Here is a 12,317-nt window from a genome sequence, read left to right on the forward strand (position 1 = left end):
ACTTTCGTTTCGTTTTTTGCGCGCATTTTTTGAACATTTCCTGACGAAGACTTCATATTTTTTGAGAGACTGTCGATGGACATTTAAAAAAAAAAAAAAAAAACACGAGCAACAGATTGTAATTTTGTGTCTTTCTCATTTGACAGGTTGTACTTGTGTGGTGAATGTTGTCTTTTAAGTTGCAGAGCATTTCTTAATAATGTTTCTATGTATGTCCCTGTTTTATTTTTTGTTTTACACTTTGGGTTTTTGTTTGTCCTGTGTTTTGGTTGTATTGTGATAATTTTGTTTTATGATTTTATTTTTGGGAGGATAAGTATTTCTTACCCTTGGGTTTTGTTTAAAAAGGGGGACTGGATATAATTAGGGTACAGCACTCTTTTGGTTTTCATTTTTTGGTTTTTTTCGTTTTTCTTTTAGTTTAATACACAGTTTTTGGCTCTGTATTAGAAGGCTTAATCAATTTTAGTGAGGTCTGTTTTTCAGACCTCAAAAGGGGGACTGTTAAAGAAAAATTATTATTTTTAATGCTTGATACAGTTAATCTACGACATGTGTAACAGTTATAGCCAACACTCTTATTTGGAATAGTTTCTGTTGAGCAGTTGGGAATTCAGCAGACAAAGCAGGGCCTTTTTTCCTCCCCCTTTTGACAGACACAGCAATAAAATTTACAATTCCGAGAGAGCAGAAGAGACTTCTTGGCGCCTCTCCCCGTACCTGGCACGGCCCAAGACGGAGTGGTCCCCCTTTCGCCTAGACAAAAACCAGACATCGGGGCTGTGATGAGGGGAGTTTCTAAGTTTCTAATTGGTCAAAGAACGGAACGCCTTGACTGCATATATTAAATAGGGAAACACCTCTTTCATTAAAAAGTACAAGTCAGCAAGCCAACGGAGAGGTTTTTTTTCATCTTTTCCTCCACGTGGGCGCCTTTGTCTGTCTTATGTGTTTCGTGTTGTCTGTTTCGTGTAGTCTGTATAAAATGCATATCTCTGTTCCTCTGCAGCTTTGTTGTCGATTGCTTTGTATGAGATTAAACTCCGTGATCTGTGACGTCAACACGTTTTGTTGTTGTTTCGTTTTAGCAGCACGCCGTCGCTCCACGTCGCCCACTGAGAGCGTCACTCGCCAAGGACTCGGAAGATCCCGGGCAAGATTAAAGAGGAAAAGAGCCAAACGTTTTGTCCAAAACTAGCATATAATGATCCTCATTTTTTAATACCTCCCTGCAGGGATCTGATGGCTCTTTCCACCTCTGCCTCCGATATTTCTGCATTTAGAGCTTTCTTTTTGTCCTCTGGCAAATTGGGCAGTTTAATTTTTGAGAAAAATGTTTCCATTAAAGTTTGAGAGTTGTCGCATTGCTCAGATTGGTACAAATTTTTGTAAAATTCAAAGAAAGCTGCATTTATTTTCTCTGGGTCTGTAGAGCATATACCCCTCCGATCAGAAATTGAAGCAATTGTTTGGGAGGTCTTCCGTGTTTTTGTAAGATAGGAGAGGTATCTACCTGGTTTATCCCCATATTCAAACAGTCTTTGTTTAGCAAATTTAACTTTGTCTGTAGCGTTCTGTGTCAGTAATGTGTTCAGCGAGCATCGGATGGCACTGAGCTCCCCCAACTTAGACCGCGAAGGTTTTTTTATGTATTCTTCTTCCGCGAGTCTGAGCTTTCTTTCTAATATGTTTTGTTGTTCTGCAATTCTTCGTTTTTTGCTGCACGTATATGATATTATTAGTCCTCTACTAAATGCCTTAGCTGTGTCCCAGAGCAGGGAGGGGCTGCTAGCAGAGGGAACATTGATAGCGAGGAATTGTTTGAATTCTGTTCTAAAATACTCCACAAATTTTTCATCCTTTAAAATTAAAGGATTTATCCTCCAGTGATTTGATTGAACCCTAGCATTTTTAAAGGTATAATTTAGATACACTGCAGCATGGTCAGATATAACAATGTGTCCTATTTTGCACGAAGCAACTTGTCTTAAAATAGTTTTAGGGAGAAAAAAATAGTCAATACGTGTGTGGCATTTGTGGGGGTTGGAGTAGAAAGTGTATTCCTTTCCAGCAGGATGGAGTTTTCTCCATGCATCCACAAACCCCGCCTCCTCAAAAAGATCAAAAATCTGTTTTGATTTCCCTGAGATGGGAAGGGGGCTAATGGGGATCCTATCAATCAGTGGATTCTTAAGACAATTAAAATCACCTCCTACAATAACATTTTCAAGAGAGAGGCCTGCAAGTTTTGTCATTATTTCCGTTAAGAAGTTAATAGGGTGACCCGGTGGAAAATAAACATTCAAAATGGCAAATTCTTCCCCGTTTATCACTGCTCTAACAAGTACGTACCTACCATTTGCGTCTTTAATACATTCTATGACTTTAAAGGGCACAGATTTTTTAATAAGAATTGCAACTCCTCTACTTTTGTTAGTAAAAGAGGAGAAAAAAACATGTTCAAAACCGCATTGTTGTAATTTTAAATGTTCGGAGTCGTTTAAATGTGTCTCCTGCAGCAGCGCTATATCTACGCCTTCCTTCTTAAGGGCTAAAAGGACCTTTTTTCTTTTAATTGGTGAATGACTTCCCTTAATGTTCCATGTACATATTCTTAGCATTTATAATCCAGGGTCATAATGCGATGCCACCCAGATAATGACTACATACAAGGACTGCAATGTGCTGAGCTGAACAGGAACCAAACAAAACCAACAGATTAAAACCAAAATAAAACAGAAAAATGCGCATTCCGGGCGCGCTTCCCCCCTAAACCTACAGGGGGCCATCCCTTCCTTAACCAAGCGCGTGTGTTTCATCTCCCTGATGAAAACACACGCAGGTAAGCAAACCCAAAGGAAAAAGTCCATCACATATCCATCGTTGCCGCGCACCACTAAATATCAGCAGAAAGTACAGCTGAGCAGATCAAATTGAAACGAGTCATAATCACAATTACTCACATCCCTTATCCTTATGCGAGAAGAGGGGAACAAAAAGAATCAGAACATGCTTAGAGATCAAATCCCTGACACCGTCCGGTCCAGAGCCTCTACCTCCATGATCCTCCGCTGGCGTTGTTTCAGCCTAGACTGTCCATGAACTCCACTGCCCCATCCGGCGAAGCAAAAATCTTTGTTTCCCCATCGCGTACAATCCTCAACCTGGCCGGGTAAAGAAGGGAGTACTGGATGCCTGCCTCCCGCAGCCGTCGCTTTACCGCATCGAATCCTTTCCGCCTGCGCATGGTGTCTGCCGAGAAATCCTGGAAGAACATGATCTTAGAATTCTGATACATCAGGGGCTGGTCTCCGCTCCCCGCACGCCGCGCGGCTTCAAGAACCTGCTGTTGATCTCGGTAGTTATGAAATCTGATCAGCACCGGTCTTGGTCTCTGTGAAGGCCCGGGCTGTGGAGCCAGTGTGCGGTGAGCCCTCTCGAGCTTGATCCGGCCGCTCTTGGTCTCGACTTGTAGAAATTCGGGCAGCCATTTTTCGAAGAACTTTAGGGCTCCAAGGCCAGCCTCTATGCCCTCTTTTAAGCCGAGCACCCGAATGTTCTTTCTCCTGCCTCTGTTTTCAATATCATCGATTCGTTGTGCCATCGTGAGGACCTCCTTCTCCAACTTTTTTATGCGGGCCGTAGCCTGGTCCAGGCCGTCCTCCTGAGCTGCAATCCTGTCCTCCGCATCTGTAGTGCGTCGGACCAGCTCCTTTATCTCCGTGGCCTGGCTCTTAAGCATTTCAGCCAGGATGTCTACTTTCTGGGAGATAACTGATGAAATGTTCCCAGTGATTTCCTCAATAACTTGGCGAAGAGCAGGATCGAGTGTGGTGGTCCCACCAGCCGCTGGTAGCTCAGCAGCTAGCTCCGTGTTAGCCATGTTACCTGTGCTGGCCAGTTGAGACTCTATGTCGCAGGTCTTGTTGGTTTTCTTTAGGATTTTGGGCGGCATTGTACTGGAGTAAGTCGGAAGGGCGTTTATCAGCGTTGTATTACCACATTTAGTTGGAAAGTCGTAGTAAGAGGGTGGTATTCTGCTCAAATATAGAATATATGGTGCACCGTTCAACGAAGTCAACCACTTCCTACGCCGCCGGAAAATGCATTTTCAGCAGCCTCTATCCACAACAACTGTTTTTATTGATCATAAGCTAATTCAGGTTGATACCATTTACATTTATTTGAGGTAACAGACAATATGGAGCTGCCCATTGGGTCAGACTTGCAGCAACACATACTCTGATTGTGTCAATCAGATATTTGGCTAAGTTTGGATAGTTGGGTAGAGCCATGGGATGAAATACGGACTGAACTACACAGAGAACATGAAGGAGGAATCACATGAACAATGATGTCATATGCGATGTCTTTCTCTTTGCCTGCAGTTCTCCACTGGCTGCACTGGGAGAACACACCCAGAATATCTTGATCTTGCTGGCTGAGTAAAAACACTGCATTTTCAAAGAAAAAACATTGGCTTCATTTCTGCCAGATGAATCTTGGCAGAAAATATTCTCTGAGAAAAGGCAGGTTGTCTCTAATCCTAAAAGACTTTTCCTTCCACTGCCTGACGAAAACGCCATGTGAAGAGTTCATGAGAAGCTACTGATCTCAATGTGCTCCTGTTCATCACAAGGGTTCACTGTAAGAGGTTGTGTCTGGGCAGAGAATATTAGTTTAGGATAAAACAGGTTATTGTTTCATTGTGTTTTGCTATGTTTTGATGTTGAAGCTGTATCTCCAGGTGTAGCTGAGGCTGCAGGTGTTTGTAGCTTTATCTCAGCGATTGGCTTGACAACAGATAATTCAGTGGCGTCAGATTGTTCCATTTTATCTGTGCTTTCCCTTCCTCTCTTCTCAACCTGCATAACAAACATTTAATAAATCAATTAAATGTTGATTTGTTAAATGTTTTCCCAAACTTCATAAAACTTCCCCGGGTCAGTGAGGAGGAAAATACTCTCCAAACCATATGTAGTGCAATATACAATAAAGGAGAGGACAATATGACAACAGGGATGAACAATGGTTATCGTAAAGACAAAAAGAAATTAATGAATTAATTCAAAAATGAAACATTCATAAGTTTTAACATCTTTCTAGATTTATTTTGCCTATTTCCAATAGGGTAAAAATTAAATTTGGTGAATTTTCAAAATAATATAATTAAATAAGTTGTAAACACAGTGACACAGAGTTAGAGGTGACCTTGATGTTGTTGATTAGATGAGAATAAATGTATTTTCTTTAAAGACTAAACTCTACCTTGGGGCAAAAGAACTGAGAACTGATTTAGACTTTGAAGAAATGACATGTCATATTGTATACATATTTAGCCAGTAATAATTGAACATTTTAATATGTTGAATGATTCAAATGTTCAATAATTTATTGTAATACTATATCTTTAAGTTCTAAATCATTTATAACTTAAAGATATAAAGACTTTATATCTTTAATTTAATTAAATAAAATGTTGAACGATGTCATAATTTACAAACTGTTGCCGTTATTACAATTGTCTCATTCATTTTAAATCGTAATACATCATTGTTGTTTCTGTCTAATAGTTGACTGTTATTGTTCTAACAGTCAACTATCAGCTGACTGATGATGCTTCAGTTCATCACCATTCTAGATACACTAAATACCATGAACCAGTACAGATTGTCATCAACTATTGGTGAAGAGGCCTACACAACATTGAAGCAACACTGAAGCAGTTGCAGGAATTTGACAACAATTCCATGTGTTCTTAATATGTCTGGACTAAGGACCAGTTGCTAGATAGAATCAGTTTCTTAAAAAGTAAATATGGAGGCACCACCAAGATCTCCTCACCTAAGTTTTTGGAACAGAATTCAAACTGGATGCTTTAAATATGCCACACCCAATGAAGATGGCCTACACAACATGTTACACACTGCAAGAACTTATTACCATGATAACTGGTGCTCTGAATAAATAAATGAACCGGTCTTTCTTCCATTGAACATCCTCTTAAAGTGTGTCTTAGCTCACCTTGTTTCCAGACTTTGGAGACCGTATCAGAACCAGTCTATGCTTCTTCTTGAAGGTACTCTTCAATTCATGGCATGTTTCATAGTTTTCCAAGTCCAGTCGCTCCAGGCAGTTCTGCAGATCCTGGAACACAAAGTAAAGTTCTGTATGGACCAATCTGGAGCAGGGTCACCCAAAGCATAATGACATCTTTGGGGTCATGTGACAACACTGAAGCAGGCCACTGCTGTATTGTACCTCATTTTCATACACCACAACCTCGGTCTTCTCCACATGGAGGTAGCGGTCTTTGTAGCTTGTCAACAAGCGGCCATGGGCCTTCTTCACCCAACCAGCCTTACTCAGGAACTTTGGCTTATTTTGCTGGGCAGTGTCCTCCTTTGTACCCTGCAATGATACAGAGGAAGGAAGTCACACATACACATCAGATGACTAGCAGAGTGCAAATGCAGCTAAACATAGAGGCAGAACGCACTCTATTCCTGTTGTGTGACTAAAGAGCTGAATATTTCACAATTAAATCAACCTCTTACAACTGCATCTTTGGTTTGCTCCAGATTTCAAGCATGAACCTCTTGTTCCTAGACCCAATTGGGAGGATCTACATGTTGGAAAATGGAAACTATTATTTAAAACCATTGTTGATACACCTGGGGCATTGAGTTACAGTTAAACTCAGATTAATGCCAAAAATGTATTGGCAAGATTGTTTAAGACTGTTTATGTCAATTATGATTTCAGATGCAAACAACAAAATTATGGAGTAAATGACTTCAGATGTGACATGTGATTCATATATATGAATAAATATATATAAATTTCAAAATTCAAAAAGACACTGATGAACAGTGATAAATAGATAAATGCACAGTGCATTTACGTTTTAATTAATTCACCTTCCAGTGAATTCACCGTAAATTCACTGGAATATGCAGTGAACTTTCACTGGAGCCACAGTGAACTTTCACTGGAGCCGTAGTGGAATTTTACTGGAATCGCAGTGAAATTTCACTGGAATTGCAGTGCACTTTTACTGGAGCCACAGTGGAATTTCACTGGAATTGCAGTGAACTTTTATTGGAATTGCAGTGAAGTCACCAAAAGTGTTGCACTGTAAAGATGGTTTATAGTATGTTTTGTTGCAACCTGAAGTGTGAAATACACTTCAGTGGAGTTTGAAAACAACTCCATGGAGTTGTTCACCATGTATATATATACTATTCAGGGTATCTTTAAATAGAGTTTAGTTAAAATACATTTTCCAAAAATCTCCCTGATCCTTTATATCCAAGCGGAACAAGTAAAAAATATAAAGCTCTACAGTTCCAGTCAGAATACTCTGGATGACAAGTTAGAGCAGGACAGCTTAATACTAGCTAATGGTTTCATTCCAACCTGGTAAATAACAGAAGCAATGAGTGGACAAACTGAACACAGCTACAGTTGTGTTAGTGGCTTGATGTGGTCCAATGTCTGGAACTCTATTAGCTTTATATCTCCATCTACGTTTATTAAGCAATGCTATTATAAGTATTTGTGAGCAGCAAATATCTGTTAGTAACTATGCAATGCTGTGGTTTAGCCACATGCTGACAAACCTTCTCAGGAAATTAAATGTAGTGTCTCCTGTACACCACTATCTAAGTCTTCAGGGCAAATGAGCTATGGTTTAGATTAGATATTACAGTGAATTATAAGATGGGCTTGAAATTTTGAAAGGTTCTGGGAACCATATTTAAACAGTTTAGGACTCACCCTGATCCTGGGACTTTCATGCTGAAGCACAAAGGAGAAACAGAACAGCCAGAATGTAGACTGGTGGACTGAGCCTCTGAGCTGGCTGACCAACAGCGACCCTCAATGCTGGAAGTATGAGGAAGCAAAGAGCTCTCTGACCAGATCATTGGGTCATATAACAGGTAGATAAAGATTTTCTGCATTTCTAATTCAATTTAATTCAGTGCAGTTATTTTATATATGTAATTCCTATTTTAGCCACACACTCCTTCTCTTTGATGACTACCCCACCAGTAGGTGCAGATGTCTGCGAATCTTCAGACTTTGCTTCTCCTTTAGGAACTTCCAAAGGGTATATATCTTTTTGGCATTAGGTCGTCTTACAATTTTCCACTTTTACTGTAAGTGTGAGTGTTCCTCAGCGTGGTGAACAGCATTGCAGCCGCAGCAGAGAGGGACACCAAGCAGGGAGGAGAGGCATCCCAAAACTAGAGCTGGAGGATCCAGAAGAGCCTCCAGTCAGTAAGGAAGGACACTGCATCAGTCCTGGACATGCTGACCATGCAACCTACTAAGTCATCATAGCGAACACAGTGGTGCAAAACAGCAACCATTAGTCAAACTCTGGTTGATTACCAAAACTCTTCAGAAATGATATCACACATCATATTTCTGGTCAAAACACAGGAAGTCCACTCTGCGCTCAAGCATTAACCAACCTCTAGATATACAGCTAGCCACAGATGTTTTTCTGTCTTGTCTGTGGTGTTGTGGTGAGTACTAAAATGAGCGCCGAAGCAGTTGTGCAGTGAAACCGTGAAGCAAATCTAACTAGTGTAACCCTTTCTAAAGGAGGAGCAAACAGAGAGCAGGGTTCAGCAGCGGACATGTGTTTCTAATGAAGGTTTAGGTCAGCGAACATCTGGAGCTCATTGATCCTCCTGCTGACCTGCCCAGCTCACTGCAGCAGACTCCCCTCCAGAATGCCTTGAAGTGTTGAGAAGCCTCACCAATAATGCTGGTAAAATGTTAATAACATCATGTGGAACACAAGCTGCTGGTCATCCAGGAGTTTTGACAATTCCTGCCAGACAAAAGCTTCAGATGCAGTAAAAACTGAAAATAAATAACAACAATGCGTTTTAAATTTATGGGTATGTAGGTTACTTCAAGAACCAGATTTTACAACAATCCACTATTTTAGATACACTAAAAACATGGCAAAATGAGATTGTAATTAATGGCTAATAACCAGAAATAGAGTGCCTATCCATTCATCATTTTCTATAAACTAACCCTACACTTAAAAATGTGTAAGGTGTTGTTTTTCAACCCATTTTCTGTTATCATCAAGTTCACACATCTGGTGTTGTTTTATTTCAACAAGTGGACACAGAATGTCTTAAACCATTGACCAATCACTTCTTGGATGCCTGTTTGTAGATGAGGATCTGCAGAATAATACAAAGCTGGTGAATGTATTACACTTGCCACTGGGTGTCCATCATGACATAGAGTGGACCTCCAGCAGGAACAGAGGGAGGGTACCACCTGGACTAGCCCAGCATAGAAATAAATCCTGCAATCTTACTCTGACTGGCATAGGAGAGTCTGCTGGCAGACTCTCCTATGCCAGTCAGTTGCTGGCAGGTGTCTGCCAGCAATCCTGCTGGCAGACACCTGGCAGAAGTCTGACCAGTTAACCCAAAATGACAGTAACAGAACCCATGCATGAACAGAAAAAACATGCAAACCCTGAGGCAGTCAGGCAGGATTTAAACACTAGACCTATATGTTACAACACTGTTCCAGTTACTGCATTTCTTTAGTAGAAACACAATAGAAAATTCATAAAGTGGGAAGATGCTAAACTTAATTTTTTATATTGACTTCCTGTTTTGTAGAGATGTTACAGTTCATCTTTCAGATCAACTTCCTGCTTTGTGTCAGTGATGTGTATTAATGTAGCCAAATGTGCAGCAATAAATACTAAACAATTCCAGGGAGAAAGAACATGGCTCTCAATCAGAGAAAAGACACTGAGGTCACCAGAAATGATGCTCGACCCACACACAATATAAAGAAATAGAATGCATCATCAAAAATTCCCCTTTCATTCGCAATGAAACCGTGTGTGTGTGCGTGCATGTGGGGGCGTGTGCGCGTGTGTGTGAAATATGGCCTCGGCCTCTTCCTGACCAGTAAAACTTTGTGACGTGGTAAATATTCAAAGCAAAAGCACTAACCTCATCAGGTAGTTGATGTTGTGGTTTGTCACAGATCAACTAGTCAGGAAGGAAATCTATTTTTGGAACAGTGCAACATCAGTGAAGAAACATTTAAGAAGAGCAGCGGTGCACTGGGGGCACTGATCCTCCCTCCCAAACATCCTGGTAAAGGCTGCAGTTCTTTAGTCACCTGACTGGGATGTGGAGTGAATGTAAAGATGGGATGAATGAGGCTGGATGATGGCCTGGTTGTGTTGGTGACAGATAGAGACACTTTCAGTCAGCTGATAGGAACCAGCACTAACTGTCTAAATGACAAACAGTAGCATGTCCAGTCAGCAGAGTTGAAAATTACTCAGTTACACTTATGTGAGTAAGTTATTTGGGGGAAAATTTGCTTTTAGGAATATTTTTGCTACGCTGTACTTATCCTTTCTACTTAAGTTCACTGAATGAAAAACAAGCTTGTTCTAACCAAAGATTCACCTGACAGATACACACCTGCAGGTTTTGTTTGGTTTTTTTTTAAAGAAATGGATTTGGAAAAATATTTATTTTGCATAATTTTATTATTTTGTAAATATTTATATTAATTATTTGTATTTCTGTCCTGAAAATACCAAAATTCCCACATAATTTTGCTCTATCTGATGATGTAATTTTTAAACATTAAATAACTGATGTTTTGATCATTTACTCAGTACTTGAGTTGACTATTTGCCAAATACGTTTTTTACTCTTACATCAGTAATTACTTAAGCAAAAATATGCTAAAGTAGTGCTACTCTTACTTGAGTATAATCTTTGGGTCCTCTACTCTCCTATGCCAGTCAGAGTAAGTCTGACAACGTAGGTAACTTTTTAACCATATTTAGCTGTTTTTCTGATGCCATAAGCCTTTTGAAGGTTGGGAGGCAGAATGGACAGCTGAGTCTTAGTGAGCACATCAGATATTCTGTAACTCATCCAAGGTGGTTCAGCGGTGGTGAAGGGATGTGGGTGGGGCGGGGGGAGTTGGTGGAGTGACTGTCAAACGACCTTGAAATTATCAATGCAGGAAACCAACAAAGCAACAACAAGCTCACAGAAACCCTCCACTGAGCTTCTTTTCAGACAAAAACTTCATGACAGACAAACAGGAAAGAGAACAGAGGTGTCAAAGGTCAGCACAATGCTGAGTTCATCAGGAACATGAAAACCAGTGGATGACATCATAACCACTGGCTTCAGTTACTGGAGCAGAAAGGGAGCCACTGGAAGCTGACCGGCTCAAATCCAATCATATTCCAAAACATTGTGTTAATAATCCCTGAGGTTCTTCAGAGAGAGAAGGTTCTGGGTTTGGTTCTGTCCTCACAGCTGTGGGTTTTCAGCTGAGGCTGCACTGAAAAAACACAAAAACACACTGAATTGTCCTATCATGGCAGAGCGGCTATGGATGGCATGTAAAAGCACAGTCTTTTTGCCCTCCATCGTTGTGTACACGTGCAAAATTTCCATATTTAAACATGAACATGCTAGTGGTCACTATTATTCAGTCAAAATGCAAGTGTTTATTTTTAATAACTTCTGTTAGCAAAATGTATTATGCAATATTGTGAGGCTCCTTTTGGTTCTAAATCAACTATCACAACATATTGCTTTTACAAACAATATTACAAGCACAAATAAATAAAAACAGAACTTTTCCCTGTCAGAGTTTAATAATAAGTATTTTTTGTTGACTTGGCCTAAATTGGAACAAGCTTGATTTGATCTGTCGAATATTTATAGATAGGTAAGCACTGGGGCAGAAAGCAGGGGACTCTTCACCTCAGAGGTGAAGACTCTTCACCTCTGTATACAGTGACGGCACAGCAACTTCTGTCATGTATTTACGTGTTGGTATTGCGTAGCGTGGTTCGAGTATCTTTAGCATATTCTTAAAACCCTTGTTTTCAACAACACTGTACGGTCGTAGGTCCTTGCAAATAAACACGGCTACAGACTTTGTGATTTTTTGTGCGCGGGCAGAGGTTGGCGGAACTTTAGAGATGAGTGATTTGTCGATTTGTGTCTGTTTGGAGTCAACAGGTTGTGCTTCGGGTTTTTGTAGCGCATCTGCGTGGTATCTGGGTAAGTGGTTGCGCAGGTTTGTCGTGTTACTGAAGTACTTTAATTCTCTTTGGCACAGCTTACATACCACCTTGCTTTTGTCGACTTCTTGAGTTCCAGATTTAGACGGGAAAGCAAAATGAGCCCAAACATCTGACTTAAAAGTTGACGGAGTTAGCTTTCTACAGCTGCTCGCCATGACTGTTGTTATGCGCTCAGGTGCTCAGCACAGTA

The 12,317-nt window shown here is 40.4% G+C and overlaps 1 protein-coding gene across 1 annotated transcript in view; it reads right to left on the reverse strand.

The window, feature by feature from the left end:
- Positions 1–12,317, reverse strand: part of plekho2 (pleckstrin homology domain containing, family O member 2) — a 30,535-nt gene that overhangs the window by 13,550 nt on the left and 4,668 nt on the right. Inside the window, exons 2-3 of the mRNA XM_032561469.1 lie at positions 6,262–6,411; positions 6,025–6,147 (exon numbers count right to left, since the gene is read on the reverse strand). Coding sequence (XP_032417360.1) covers positions 6,025–6,147; positions 6,262–6,411 — 273 coding nt within the window. The remainder of the gene's footprint in view (positions 1–6,024; positions 6,148–6,261; positions 6,412–12,317) is intronic.

The sequence above is a fragment of the Xiphophorus hellerii genome, chromosome 4 (genome assembly GCF_003331165.1).
Source record: "Xiphophorus hellerii strain 12219 chromosome 4, Xiphophorus_hellerii-4.1, whole genome shotgun sequence".
Classification (NCBI taxonomy): Eukaryota; Metazoa; Chordata; class Actinopteri; order Cyprinodontiformes; family Poeciliidae; genus Xiphophorus; species Xiphophorus hellerii.